General features: G+C 38.9%; 1 protein-coding gene across 5 annotated transcripts in view; it reads left to right on the top strand.

Annotated features, from left to right (window-relative positions):
- The window catches only part of LOC123993723 (glycine receptor subunit alphaZ1-like), a 124,660-nt gene that overhangs the window by 90,619 nt on the left and 18,302 nt on the right, over positions 1-15,739 (top strand). For all 5 annotated transcript variants that reach the window (XM_046296149.1, XM_046296148.1, XM_046296147.1 and 2 more), the window contains one exon: positions 236-382. In XM_046296149.1, the coding sequence (XP_046152105.1) occupies positions 236-382 (147 nt within the window). The remainder of the gene's footprint in view (positions 1-235; positions 383-15,739) is intronic.

The raw sequence follows: 15,739 nt of genomic DNA, 5'->3' as shown, positions 1-15,739 counted from the left end.
TTGTGTGTAGATTCATGGAGTATTGTGTGTAGATTGATGAGGGAGAAAACAATTTAATCCATTTTAGAATAAGGTTGTACTTTAATGTAACAAAATGTGGAAAAAGTCAAGGGGTCTGAATACTTTCCCGAATAGACATGGTACTGTACATTATCTTCGACTCCAAGGTCAGTTGGGGTTGTAGTTGTTGTTGTCCTCCTCCTGCTTACCACCGTGTCCTTCTGCCCAATTACAGGTGTCGTATGTGAAAGCCATTGACATCTGGATGGCTGTGTGCCTCCTGTTTGTCTTCTCGGCCCTGCTTGAGTACGCCGCTGTGAACTTCATCGCTCGGCAACACAAGGAACTGCTGCGCTTCAGGAGGAGAAGGAGACACATGAAGGTCAATTAACTGCTTTTTTAAAAAATATTGTGATCAAGTGTTTATTATCCATTCATAGATTAGACTAACACTTTTCACAGCAACCCTTACCATCACCTCAACCCCCTCCTCTCAGACCAGCAAGAGAGCCAGCCTGCCTCAGTTAAATATGACACTTTTTGTTTTCTTATATTCTCTACAAGTACACAACAGTTCGTATTTAATGCTGAGGGAGTATTGAGAATGATTAAAGTTATTAGGGATGTGTCCCAAAATGGCACCCTAGTCCCTTTATAGTGCACTAATTTTGACCAGAGCCCATAGAGAATAGGCTCAAATGTAGTGCACTATATAGCGTGCCATTTGCAACACATCCATGGAGACAGACCAAACAGAAGAAGGAGCTGTGTATCAGATTCACAACAATATAATTATTCCCACATGCCTACATTGCCTTGCAAAAGTATTCACCCCCCTTGGCGTTTTTCCTATTTTGTTGCATTACAACCTGTAATTTAAATGGATTTTTATTTGGATTTCATGTAATGGACAAACACAAAATAGTCCAAATTGGTGAAGTGAAATTTAAAAAAATAGCTTGTTTCAAAAAATTCGAAAAAATTAAAAACGGAAAATGGTGGGTGCATATGTATTCACCCCCTTTGCTATGAAGCACCTAAATAAGATCTGGTGCAACCAATTACCTTCAGAAGTCACATAATTAGTTAAATAAAGTCCACCTGTTTGCAATCTAAGTGTCACATGATCTGTCACATGATCTCAGAATATACACTGTACACACACCTGTTCTGAAAGGCCCCAGAGTCTGCAACACCACTGAGCAAGGGGCACCACCAAGCAAGCAGCACCATGAAGACCAAGGAGCTCTCCAAACAGGTCAGGGACAAAGTTGTGTAGAAGTACAGATCAGGGTTGGGTTATAAAGAAATCTGAAACTTTGAACATCCCGCAGAGCACCATTAAATCCATTATTTAAAAATAGAAAGAATATGACACCACAACAAACCTGCCAAGAGAGGGCCGCCCACCAAAACTCATGGACCAGGCAAGGAGGGCATTAATCAGAGAGGCAACAAAGAGACCAAAGATAACCCTGAAGGAGCTGCAAAGCTCCACAGCGGAGATTGGAGGAGCTGTCCATAGGACCACTTTATGCCGTACATTCCACAGAGCAGGGCTTTACGGAAGTGTGGCCAGAAAAAGCCATTGTTTAAAGACAAAAATAAGCAACCACATTTGGTGTTCGCCAAAATGCATGTGGGAGACTCCCCAAACATATGGAAGAGGGTACTCTATTCAGATGAGACTAAAATGTAGGTTTTGGCCATTAAGAAAACGCTATGTCTGGCGCAAACCCAACATCCCTCATTACCCCGAGAATACCATCCCCACAGTGAAGCATGGTGGTGGCAGCATCATGCTTTGGGGTGTTTTTCATCAGCAGGTACTGGGAAACTGGTCAGAATTGAAGGAATGATGGATGGCGCTAAATACAGGGAAATTCTTGTGGGAAACCTGTTTCAGTCTTCCAGAGATTTGAGACTGGGATTGAGGTTCAACTTCCAGCAGGACAATGACTCTAAGCATACTGCTAAACCAACACTCGAGTGGTTTAAGGGGACACATTGAAATGACTTGGAATGGCCTAGTCAAAGCCCAGACCTCAATCCAATTGAGAATCTGTGGTATGACTTAAAGATTACTGTACACCAGCGGAACCCATCCAACTTGAAGGAGTTGGAGCAGTTTTGCCTTGAAGAATGGGCAAAAATTCCAGTGGCTAGATTTGCCAAGCTTATAGAGACATACCCCAAGAGACTTGCAGCTGTAATTGCTGCAAAGGTTGCTCTACAAAGTATTGACTTTTGGGGAGGGGGGGGTGAATAGTTGTGCACACTCAAGTTTTCCGTTTTTTTTTTGTCTTATTTCTTGTTTGTCTCACAATCAAAAAAATTTTGCATCTTCAAACTGGTATGCATGTTGTGTAAATCAAATAATATAATTCCCCCAAAAATCTATTTTAATTCCAAGTTGTAAAACAATAAAATAGGAAAAAATCCCAAAGGGGGTGTATCAGATTCAGAACAATGAAATGATTCCCCCATGCCTTAACACAGTCTGACATAATCTATCGTCTTAACAGGCCCAAGAGCACACCAGGTTGTAACTGTTGGCCTTAAAGGCTACTGCATTACAACATTCCCAATGGGCGGTGCCTGTTATCCTTGTATTAAAGTCAGTTAAACAAGTAGTCTGGTCCCAGATCTGTTTTGCTGTATAGCCAACTCCTGTGGTCATTGGCATACCTAGTTGTTCATGCACAATGACCAAAGGAGTTGGCAAGACAGCACAAACAGATCTGGGATCAGGCAATAAAACAAGTAGATTGAAATTGAAAACCCCATCGCTACACTCTGTGTTTTTTTGCTTTTAATAAGATGTCAGATTCAAACAAACTCCGTAGCTGTTGTTTGTCTGATAGTGTTTGTGTTATTGATGTCTTGAAGACTGAATATCAAATACAGCTATCAAAGTATGACTCATTTAGTAGTTTCTTTCTACCACAGAGAGTGTTGTTCCCTCATCCTAAAACTCAGATCCAGCTAGGGGACTCTTTCTCTGCATCAGTCATCTCATTTCTCTGAGGTGCAGCTAGGCGGAGGAATTGAGATGTTAGATTTTTTTTTACTGTTTAATCAATCAATTTTATCTGTCCAGATGAATTGATCAAATCCAAGACCATGTAATTTATTTAGAAGTAAACCTGTCAGCCTTGAAGCTAATAGAATAAATCTGAGGAGGAGGAGGAGGGGAGGGGGGAGGAAGAGGAGGAGGAAGAGAAGGAGGAGGGGGGAGAGGGGAGGAGGTAGGAAGAGGAGGAGGAGGAGGGGGGAGAGGGGAGGAGGAGGAAGAGGAGGAAGAGGAGGAGGGGAGAGGGGGAGAGGGGGAAGAGGAGGGAGGGGGGGAGAGGGGAGGAGGAGGAAGAGGAGGAAGAGAATGAGGAGGGGGAGAGGGGAGGAGGAGGAAGAGGAGGAGGAGAAGAATGAGGAGGGAGAGGGGAGGAGGAGGAGGGAGAGGAGAGGAGGAGGAGGAGAAGGAGGAGGGGTGGAGAGGGGAGGAGGAGGAAGAGGAGAAGGAGGAGGAGGGGGAGAGGGGAGGAGGAGGAAGAGGATGAGGAGGAGAAGGAGGAGGGGGGAAGAGAAAACACAGAAACACTTCAAAGAGTTAGACATAAACATTCCATAAACTCCTTGTCATTCCGTACGCCTTGACCGGGCGGACAGGCAGGAGTCTACAGCCACTGACTACTTCCAAGGGAATATGGATCCAGTCAATCATTCAAAAGAGCGTTAAAAAATCTCAAAATAAATCCTCAATAGTATTGTTCTAATCCATAATCCCTGAAAGGAGGATGTGTCCTCAGTGAGGGTAGATTAGTCTACTGTTCCCTGGAGCCCTAGTCTCTCTCAGGTAAATTGAGAAGCTGGCCACATCCCTAATGGCAACCATACGGGGAATAGGGTGCCATAGGGCTCTGGTCAATAGTAGTGCACTATACAGGGAATAGGGTGCCATAGGGCTCTGGTCAATAGTAGTGCACTATACACAGGGAATAGGGTGCCATAGGGCTCTGGTCAATAGTAGTGCACTATACAGGGAATAGGGTGCCATTTGGGACATAAACACTGAGTACCATACAGTGTTTAGTGCTCACATCTCTACAAGAGATGGTAGCTGGTAGTCCCGATGTTTGGCCGGTATGACTCAGATCTTCATCCAGTCTTTCACATGGTATGAGTTCCGGAGATTCCGGAGATTCCGGTTGGGTGATGTCATCATGTAGTCTAGTATGTGAAATGCAAGTCAAGCATTTTTCTGCTGGGTTTTCTAGAAAATGCTGACAAATTCTTGTTTGCGTGGTGTTAGGCCTATATACTATTGCAGTTAACAATAGTATCATAAAATAGGACAAATATAAGCACCTGCCAAATTATTATTTAGTATTATTATATAGTGTAGTATTGCAGTTTACTATATTATCATATTATGTTATTATATTATTCATTATGAAAGGATATATCCTGCATTTACTTAAAGCTCTGAATGATACTGATAGTTTTTGGAGTTGTATCAGATGACAGGCTAGCTGCTATGTAAAATAGCTAGATTATGTTGATTGACTTTACCATCCTGATCTACAGAAAGACATGTTGTATGACTACCATTTACCATTACCAGTTCAGTGTGTGTGTGTTCAGCCTTCTAACGGCTATCATTCAGCCAGTTCAGCCTTCTAAAGGCTATCATTCAGCCAGTTCAGCCTTCTAAAGGCTATCATTCAGCCTTCTAAAGGCTATCATTCAGCCTTCTAAAGGCTATCATTCAGCCAGTTCAGCCTTCTAAAGGCTATCATTCAGCCAGTTCAGCCTTCTAAAGGCTATCGTTCAGCCTATTAAAGGCTATCGTTCAGCCAGTTCAGCCTTCTAACGGCTATCATTCAGCCAGTTCAGCCTTCTAAAGGCTATCATTCAGCCAGTTCAGCCTTCTAAAGGCTATCGTTCAGCCTTTTAAAGGCTATCGTTCAGCCAGTTCAGCCTTCTAAAGGCTATCATTCAGCCTTCTAAAGGCTATCATTCAGCCTTCTAAAGGCTATCATTCAGCCTTCTAAAGGCTATCATTCAGCCAGTCCAACCTTCTAAAGGCTATCATTCAGCCAGTCCAACCTTCTAAAGGCTATCATTCAGCCAGTTCATCCTTCTAAAGGCTATCATTCAGCCTTCTAAAGGCTATCATTCAGCCTTCTAAAGGCTATCATTCAGCCTTCTAAAGGCTATCATTCAGCCTTCTAAAGGCTATCATTCAGCCAGTTCATCCTTCTAAAAGATATCATTCATCCTTCTAAAGGCTATCATTCAGCCTTCTAAAGGCTATCATTCAGCCTTCTAAAGGCTATCATTCAGCCAGTTCATCCCAGAGGACTGCTCCCCTGTTCTCGCTGCAGTGAGGAACCTGTCACTTCTACCCTCGACACAATAAAACAACCTCTCTGGTTCTCTCTGGTTCTAGCTGAGCATCGGGATACATAGCACACACACACTCAGCTCCAGGACCAATCTTCAACAGCCGCAGTGGAAATCGTGTTGTTTCTCTGTTGGTGTTTAATTGATCGATGATTGTCACTGATAACCTAGAGAGTTCCCATCAGCTACTACCTGACCTGGTTGAAAACTGATGGTCGCAGGTTAGAAAGACAATGAGGGTGAAATCTACAAATGAACGCTGCAGCCTTTCCTGTGTGTGTGTGTGTGTGTGTGTGTGTGTGTGTGTGTGTGTGTGTGTGTGTGTGTGTGTGTGTGTGTGTGTGTGTGTGTGTGTGTGTGTGTGTGTGTGTGTGTGTGTGTGTGTGTGTGTGTGTGTGTGTGTGTGTGTGTGTGTGTGTGTGTGTGTGTGTGCGCGTACGTGCATGTGAGAGCGCTAGTGTGTGTGGATGTTTATTTGTGTGTGCGTACCTCTATGTGAAGGTGACAGATTGAGGTCTCCCCCTCCTGGTCAGATGGTGTAACTGCAGACTGCAGATCAATAGCGACAGGCAGACTATTCATCTGTTGCCTTGAAGTATAGACTCACTGTCCAGCAGCAGCCCACTCCCTCGACACACACACACACACACACACACACACACACACACACACACACACACACACACACACACACACACACACACACACACACACACACACACACACACACACATACACACACACACACTCACACACACACACACACACACACACACACACACACACACACACACACACACACTCACACACACATGTACCCGACAAGCTTCTCTTGAGACGGAAAGAAAGAGAGAAAGATTTTAGGAGTAAACTAAATAATGAAATCACTTGCCCAACTGCAGCCTACCAATATTATCCACCAGCATTGAATAAAATAATAGCAAACTGCATGTAATTTCACAAGCTTCTCTCGAGACTGTAAGAAAGGCCTTACTGAATAAACATGAATAAATTGATTAAAACTTGACCCAACTGCAGAATACAGGATATCAATGGTGTGTCTCCTTTAAGGATTGTGTAAAGAATATCAATGGAATTATAGCAATTGCAGAATTCATAATAATGCATTATTTAATTAGCCATAGAGACATGTCTGTAGCCTATACCCAACCACAATAACATCAGCCATATAGCCCATGCATTAAAGATGCACTCCAGGAAGATGCACTCCAGGAAGATGCACTCCAGGAAGATGCACTCCAGGAAGATGCACTCCAGGAAGATGCACTCCAGGAAGATGCACTCCAGGAAGATGCACTCCAGGAAGATGCACTCCAGGAAGATGCACTCCAGGAAGATGCACTCCAGGAAGATGCACTCCAGGAAGATGCACTCCAGGAAGATGCACTCCACTTACACGGAACAAATTCGTAACGTATATATACTGAACCAAAAATATAAATGCAACGTGCAACAATTTCAAAAATTCTACTGAGTTACAGTTCATATATAAGGAAATCAGTCAATTGAAATAAATTCATTAGGCCCTAATCTATGGATTTCACATGACTGGCCAGGGGCGCAGCTCTGGGGGGGGGGGCCTGGGAGGACATAGGGCAACCCACTTGGGAGCCAGGCCCACCCACTTGGGAGCCAGGCCCAGCCAATCAGAATTAGTTTATCCCCACAAAATGGCTTTATTACAGACAGAAATACTCCTCAGTTTTACCAGCTGTCTGAAGAAGCTGGGTGTGGTGATCCTGGGCTGGTGTGGTTACACGTGGTCTGCGGGTTTTAGTCCAGTTGGACATAATGGCAAATTCTCAAAAACAATGTTGGAGGTGGCTTAAGGTAGAGAATGTAACACTCTTGTGGACATTCTTTCAGTCAGCATGTTAATTGCATGTACCCTCAAAACTTGAGACATCTGTGACATTGTGTTGTGAAAAAAACTGCTCATTTTAGAGTGGCCTTTTATTGTCCCCTGCAGAAGGTGCACCTGTGTAATGATCATGCTGTTTAATCAGCTTCTTGATATGCCACACCTGTCAGGTGGATGGATTATCTTGGTGAAGGAGAAATGCTCACTAACAGGGAAGTAAACAAATTTGTGCATATTTGAGAGAAATAAACTATTTGTGCGTATGGAACATTTCTGGGATCTTTTATTTCGGCTCATGAAACATTTACATGTTGCGTTTATATGTTTGTACCCCTACATATGTAACATGAAACATGGGACTTTACATGTTGCGTTTATATTTTTGTTCAGTGGTACAAATTGGATTTGTAAGATATCTAATTGTTAATGCACAAAATGTCTTCCATTCGGTTACCTGCTGTAATTCCATGGTTTTAAAAAGGAAGACATTTGTCTGTGGCTCATTTGTGATGCTAGTCGGCCAATGCCTCCATGCCAGGCAGTCACTAAAAGAAACCCAAAAAACTCAACTCTAGTCTAAAACATTAGCGTCCAGAAACGTCTCAGCTAAATAGATAGCTACTTTCTTTCAGCTGTCCTTTTCTTATCCCCTCCAGTCCAAACTGAGATATATTAATAACGAGGTGACATGATGTGACCCCTAGACTGCAGATACGGTGTTCCAGTGTTCCGCTGGCTAACGATGACAGGGCCTTATTAGGACCACACTTCCTGATTGATCCAGGATAATCAGCTCATTAGGCCTGATTAGCTACTGTTCAAGTGGAATCTTTCACACGGGATCGTCTCGGGTGTGTCTGTTCTGAGGTTGTACTGTACCACCACGTCTGAGAACAACGGGGGATAAGAGACTGGATTAGCTAGATAAATAAGACTGGATTAGCTAGGTAAATAAGACTGGATTAGCTAGGTAAATAAGACTGGATTAGCTAGGTAAATAGAACTGGATTAGCTAGGTAAATAGAACTGGATTAACTAGGTAAATAAGAATGGATTAGCTAGGTAAATAGAACTGGATTAGCTAGGTAAATAGAACTGGATTAGCTAGGTAAATAGAACTGGATTAACTAGGTAAATAAGACTGGATTAGCTAGGTAAATAGAACTGGATTAACTAGGTAAATAAGACTGGATTAGCTAGGTAAATAGAACTGGATTAACTAGGTAAATAAGACTGGATTAACTAGGTAAATAGAACTGGATTAACTAGGTAAATAAGACTGGATTAACTAGGTAAATAGAACTGGATTAACTAGGTAAATAAAACTGGATTAGCTAGGTAAATAGAACTGGATTAACTAGGTAAATAAAACTGGATTAACTAGGTAAATAGAACTGGATTAACTAGGTAAATAAAACTGGATTAACTAGGTAAATATAACTGGATTAACTAGGTAAATAGAACTGGATTAGCTAGGTAAATAAGACTGGATTAGCTAGGTAAATAAGACTGGATTAGCTAGGTAAATAGAACTGGATTAGCTAGGTAAATAGAACTGGATTAGCTAGGTAAATAGAACTGGATTAACTATGTGAATAAAACTGGATTAGCTAGGTAAATAGAACTGGATTAACTAGGTAAATAAAACTGGATTAGCTAGGTAAATAGAACTGGATTAACTAGGTAAATAAGACTGGATTAGCTAGGTAAATAAGTGGCATGCGACAGATAACCAAGTGGAAGCTACTCTCTGCCGGAGTCTGCAGGACATGAAGGGGCTAAATTATGTGAACTCATCATTTTCTCTGCGAAGTAAAAGATAATACATACAAAAAATAACACATAGAACAAAAGACAAGTTATTGGAGTACAAAATATTTAAAAAGTACTAAATATATTACGTAGTATAAAGATGTTATAATTTAGTTGTGTTTCAACTGTGAATAATATTTGTAAACAGTTTTACATTAACAATGTCTAAAATCCAGAATTTCTGTCGTAGGGCACGAGTGAGAGAGATGATAAGGGACCTATTTAGTTGTGTTTCAACTGTGACTTATATCTCTAAACAGATTTACGTGAACATGGCCTAAAATCATGTATTCAGCCAGTTTCGACAATGCAACTAGTACAACGCAGAAATGATCGATACTGTGGCTTTTTAAACAGTTTTCAATAAACATAGTCTAAAATCATGGGGCGGCAGGGTAGCCTAGTGGTTAGAGCGTTGGACTAGTAATCGAAAGGTTGCCAGTTCGGATCCCCGAGCTGACAAGGTACAAATCTGTCGTTCTGCCCCTGAACAGGCAGTTAACCCAATAAGAATGTGTTCTTAACTGACTTGCCTGGTTAAATAAAGGTAAAAAAAATAAAAATGTTTGATGTCATTTTTAAGTAACAACTAGTGCAGTACTGGTAGTAAAGATGGTAGGGACACTCTGCGACACTATTTGGTATGTTGCAACTGTCAAATACAGTTTTAAACAGGTTTATTTTAAACAAATGTCTAAAATCCAGAATTTCTGCCGTTCTGAGTCAAGAATCTGTGAGAGAGACTATTTAGTTGTGTTTCAACTGTGAAGCAAAAGGTCATGTTCAAAGAAGTCAGTCCTAGACTAGATGGGTATTTGTTTTATTAGAAGTCAGTCCTAGACTAGATGGGTATTTGTTTTATTAGTAGTCAGTCCTAGACTAGATGGGTATTTGTTTTATTAGAAGTCAGTCCTAGACTAGATGGGTATTTGTTTTATTAGTAGTCAGTCCTAGACTAGATGGGTATTTGTTTTATTAGAAGTCAGTCCTAGACTAGATGGGTATTTGTTTTATTAGTAGTCAGTCCTAGACTAGATGGGTATTTGTTTTATTAGAAGTCAGTCCTAGATGGGTATTTGTTTTATTAGAAGTCAGTCCTAGACTAGATGGGTATATGTTTTATTAGAAGTCAGTCCTAGACTAGATGGGTATTTGTTTTATTAGAAGTCAGTCCTAGACTAGATGGGTATTTGTTTTATTAGAAGTCAGTCCTAGATGGGTATTTGGTTTATTAGAAGTCAGTCCTAGACTAGATGGGTATTTGTTTTATTAGAAGTCAGTCCTAGACTAGATGGGTATTTGTTTTATTAGAAGTCAGTCCTAGACTAGATGGGTATTTGTTTTATTAGAAGTCAGTCCTAGACTAGATGGGTATTTGTTTTATTAGTAGTCAGTCCTAGACTAGATGGGTATTTGTTTTATTAGAAGTCAGTCCTAGACTAGATGGGTATTTGTTTTATTAGAAGTCAGTCCTAGACTAGATGGGTATTTGTTTTATTAGAAGTCAGTCCTAGACTAGATGGGTATTTGTTTTATTAGAAGTCAGTCCTAGACTAGATGGGTATTTGTTTTATTAGAAGTCAGTCCTAGACTAGATGGGTATATGTTTTATTAGAAGTCAGTCCTAGACTAGATGGGTATTTGTTTTATTAGAAGTCAGTCCTAGACTAGATGGGTATTTGTTTTATTAGTAGTCAGTCCTAGACTAGATGGGTATTTGTTTTATTAGAAGTCAGTCCTAGACTAGATGGGTATATGTTTTATTAGAAGTCAGTCCTAGACTAGATGGGTATTTGTTTTATTAGAAGTCAGTCCTAGACTAGATGGGTGTTTGTTTTATTAGAAGTCAGTCCTAGACTAGATGGGTATTTGTTTTATTAGAAGTCAGTCCTAGACTAGATGGGTATATGTTTTATTAGAAGTCAGTCCTAGACTAGATGGGTATTTGTTTTATTAGAAGTCAGTCCTAGACTAGATGGGTATTTGTTTTATTAGAAGTCAGTCCTAGACTAGATGGGTATTTGTTTTATTAGAAGTCAGTCCTAGACTAGATGGGTATATGTTTTATTAGAAGTCAGTCCTAGACTAGATGGGTATTTGTTTTATTAGAAGTCAGTCCTAGACTAGATGGGTATTTGTTTTATTAGAAGTCAGTCCTAGACTAGATGGGTATTTGTTTTATTAGAAGTCAGTCCTAGACTAGATGGGTATTTGTTTTATTAGTAGTCAGTCCTAGACTAGATGGGTATATGTTTTATTAGAAGTCAGTCCTAGACTAGATGGGTATTTGTTTTATTAGAAGTCAGTCCTAGACTAGATGGGTATTTGTTTTATTAGAAGTCAGTCCTAGACTAGATGGGTATTTGTTTTATTAGAAGTCAGTCCTAGATGGGTATTTGTTTTATTAGAAGTCAGTCCTAGACTAGATGGGTATTTGTTTTATTAGAAGTCAGTCCTAGACTAGATGGGTATTTGTTTTATTAGAAGTCAGTCCTAGACTAGATGGGTATTTGTTTTATTAGAAGTCAGTCCTAGACTAGATGGGTATTTGTTTTATTAGAAGTCAGTCCTAGACTAGATGGGTAGATGGGTATTTGTTTTATTAGAAGTCAGTCCTAGACTAGATGGGTATATGTTTTATTAGAAGTCAGTCCTAGACTAGATGGGTATTTGTTTTATTAGAAGTCAGTCCTAGATGGGTATTTGTTTTATTAGAAGTCAGTCCTAGACTATATGGGTATTTGTTTTATTAGAAGTCAGTCCTAGACTAGATGGGTATATGTTTTATTAGTAGTCAGTCCTAGACTAGATGGGTATTTGTTTTATTAGAAGTCAGTCCTAGACTAGATGGGTATATGTTTTATTAGAAGTCAGTCCTAGACTAGATGGGTATATGTTTTATTAGAAGTCAGTCCTAGACTAGATGGGTATTTGTTTTATTAGAAGTCAGTCCTAGATGGGTATTTGTTTTATTAGAAGTCAGTCCTAGACTAGATGGGTATTTGTTTTATTAGTAGTCAGTCCTAGACTAGATGGGTATTTGTTTTATTAGAAGTCAGTCCTAGACTAGATGGGTATGTTTTATTAGAAGTTTTATTAGTAGTCAGTCCTAGACTAGATGGGTATTTGTTTTATTAGAAGTCAGTCCTAGATGGGTATTTGTTTTATTAGAAGTCAGTCCTAGACTAGATGGGTATATGTTTTATTAGAAGTCAGTCCTAGACTAGATGGGTATTTGTTTTATTAGAAGTCAGTCCTAGACTAGATGGGTATTTGTTTTATTAGAAGTCAGTCCTAGATGGGTATTTGTTTTATTAGAAGTCAGTCCTAGACTAGATGGGTATTTGTTTTATTAGAAGTCAGTCCTAGACTAGATGGGTATTTGTTTTATTAGAAGTCAGTCCTAGACTAGATGGGTATTTGTTTTATTAGAAGTCAGTCCTAGACTAGATGGGTATTTGTTTTATTAGTAGTCAGTCCTAGACTAGATGGGTATTTGTTTTATTAGAAGTCAGTCCTAGACTAGATGGGTATTTGTTTTATTAGAAGTCAGTCCTAGACTAGATGGGTATTTGTTTTATTAGAAGTCAGTCCTAGACTAGATGGGTATTTGTTTTATTAGAAGTCAGTCCTAGACTAGATGGGTATTTGTTTTATTAGAAGTCAGTCCTAGACTAGATGGGTATATGTTTTATTAGAAGTCAGTCCTAGACTAGATGGGTATTTGTTTTATTAGAAGTCAGTCCTAGACTAGATGGGTATTTGTTTTATTAGTAGTCAGTCCTAGACTAGATGGGTATTTGTTTTATTAGAAGTCAGTCCTAGACTAGATGGGTATATGTTTTATTAGAAGTCAGTCCTAGACTAGATGGGTATTTGTTTTATTAGAAGTCAGTCCTAGACTAGATGGGTATTTGTTTTATTAGAAGTCAGTCCTAGACTAGATGGGTATTTGTTTTATTAGAAGTCAGTCCTAGACTAGATGGGTATATGTTTTATTAGAAGTCAGTCCTAGACTAGATGGGTATTTGTTTTATTAGAAGTCAGTCCTAGACTAGATGGGTATTTGTTTTATTAGAAGTCAGTCCTAGACTAGATGGGTATTTGTTTTATTAGAAGTCAGTCCTAGACTAGATGGGTATATGTTTTATTAGAAGTCAGTCCTAGACTAGATGGGTATTTGTTTTATTAGAAGTCAGTCCTAGACTAGATGGGTATTTGTTTTATTAGAAGTCAGTCCTAGACTAGATGGGTATTTGTTTTATTAGAAGTCAGTCCTAGACTAGATGGGTATTTGTTTTATTAGTAGTCAGTCCTAGACTAGATGGGTATATGTTTTATTAGAAGTCAGTCCTAGACTAGATGGGTATTTGTTTTATTAGAAGTCAGTCCTAGACTAGATGGGTATTTGTTTTATTAGAAGTCAGTCCTAGACTAGATGGGTATTTGTTTTATTAGAAGTCAGTCCTAGACTAGATGGGTATTTGTTTTATTAGAAGTCAGTCCTAGACTAGATGGGTATTTGTTTTATTAGAAGTCAGTCCTAGACTAGATGGGTATTTGTTTTATTAGAAGTCAGTCCTAGATGGGTATTTGTTTTATTAGAAGTCAGTCCTAGACTAGATGGGTATTTGTTTTATTAGTAGTCAGTCCTAGACTAGATGGGTATTTGTTTTATTAGAAGTCAGTCCTAGACTAGATGGGTATTTGTTTTATTAGAAGTCAGTCCTAGACTAGATGGGTATATGTTTTATTAGAAGTCAGTCCTAGACTAGATGGGTATTTGTTTTATTAGAAGTCAGTCCTAGATGGGTATTTGTTTTATTAGTAGTCAGTCCTAGACTAGATGGGTATTTGTTTTATTAGAAGTCAGTCCTAGACTAGATGGGTATTTGTTTTATTAGAAGTCAGTCCTAGACTAGATGGGTATTTGTTTTATTAGTAGTCAGTCCTAGACTAGATGGGTATTTGTTTTATTAGAAGTCAGTCCTAGACTAGATGGGTATATGTTTTATTAGAAGTCAGTCCTAGACTAGATGGGTATTTGTTTTATTAGAAGTCAGTCCTAGACTAGATGGGTATTTGTTTTATTAGAAGTCAGTCCTAGACTAGATGGGTATTTGTTTTATTAGAAGTCAGTCCTAGATGGGTATTTGTTTTATTAGAAGTCAGTCCTAGACTAGATGGGTATTTGTTTTATTAGAAGTCAGTCCTAGACTAGTTGGGTATTTGTTTTATTAGAAGTCAGTCCTAGACTAGATGGGTATTTGTTTTATTAGAAGTCAGTTCTAGACTAGATGGGTATTTGTTTTATTAGTAGTCAGTCCTAGACTAGATGGGTATTTGTTTTATTAGAAGTCAGTCCTAGACTAGATGGGTATTTGTTTTATTAGAAGTCAGTCCTAGACTAGATGGGTATTTGTTTTATTAGAAGTCAGTCCTAGACTAGATGGGTATTTGTTTTATTAGAAGTCAGTCCTAGACTAGATGGGTATTTGTTTTATTAGAAGTCAGTCCTAGACTAGATGGGTATATGTTTTATTAGAAGTCAGTCCTAGACTAGATGGGTATTTGTTTTATTAGAAGTCAGTCCTAGACTAGATGGGTATTTGTTTTATTAGTAGTCAGTCCTAGACTAGATGGGTATTTGTTTTATTAGAAGTCAGTCCTAGACTAGATGGGTATATGTTTTATTAGAAGTCAGTCCTAGACTAAATGGGTATTTGTTTTATTAGAAGTCAGTCCTAGACTAGATGGGTATTTGTTTTATTAGAAGTCAGTCCTAGACTAGATGGGTATTTGTTTTATTAGAAGTCAGTCCTAGACTAGATGGGTATATGTTTTATTAGAAGTCAGTCCTAGACTAGATGGGTATTTGTTTTATTAGAAGTCAGTCCTAGACTAGATGGGTATTTGTTTTATTAGAAGTCAGTCCTAGACTAGATGGGTATTTGTTTTATTAGAAGTCAGTCCTAGACTAGATGGGTATATGTTTTATTAGAAGTCAGTCCTAGACTAGATGGGTATTTGTTTTATTAGAAGTCAGTCCTAGACTAGATGGGTATTTGTTTTTGTTTTATTAGAAGTCAGTCCTAGACTAGATGGGTATTTGTTTTATTAGAAGTCAGTCCTAGACTAGATGGGTATTTGTTTTATTAGTAGTCAGTCCTAGACTAGATGGGTATATGTTTTATTAGAAGTCAGTCCTAGACTAGATGGGTATTTGTTTTATTAGAAGTCAGTCCTAGACTAGATGGGTATTTGTTTTATTAGAAGTCAGTCCTAGACTAGATGGGTATTTGTTTTATTAGAAGTCAGTCCTAGACTAGATGGGTATTTGTTTTATTAGAAGTCAGTCCTAGACTAGATGGGTATTTGTTTTATTAGAAGTCAGTCCTAGACTAGATGGGTATTTGTTTTATTAGAAGTCAGTCCTAGATGGGTATTTGTTTTATTAGAAGTCAGTCCTAGACTAGATGGGTATTTGTTTTATTAGTAGTCAGTCCTAGACTAGATGGGTATTTGTTTTATTAGAAGTCAGTCCTAGACTAGATGGGTATTTGTTTTATTAGAAGTCAGTCCTAGACTAGATGGGTATATGTTTTATTAGAAGTCAGTCCTAGACTAGATGGGTATTTGTTT

Source organism: Oncorhynchus gorbuscha, linkage group LG13 (genome assembly GCF_021184085.1).
Source record: "Oncorhynchus gorbuscha isolate QuinsamMale2020 ecotype Even-year linkage group LG13, OgorEven_v1.0, whole genome shotgun sequence".
NCBI classification, from domain to species: domain Eukaryota; kingdom Metazoa; phylum Chordata; class Actinopteri; order Salmoniformes; family Salmonidae; genus Oncorhynchus; species Oncorhynchus gorbuscha.
Note: the sequence above shows the minus strand (reverse complement) of the source record. Positions and strands in the feature narration are given on the sequence as shown.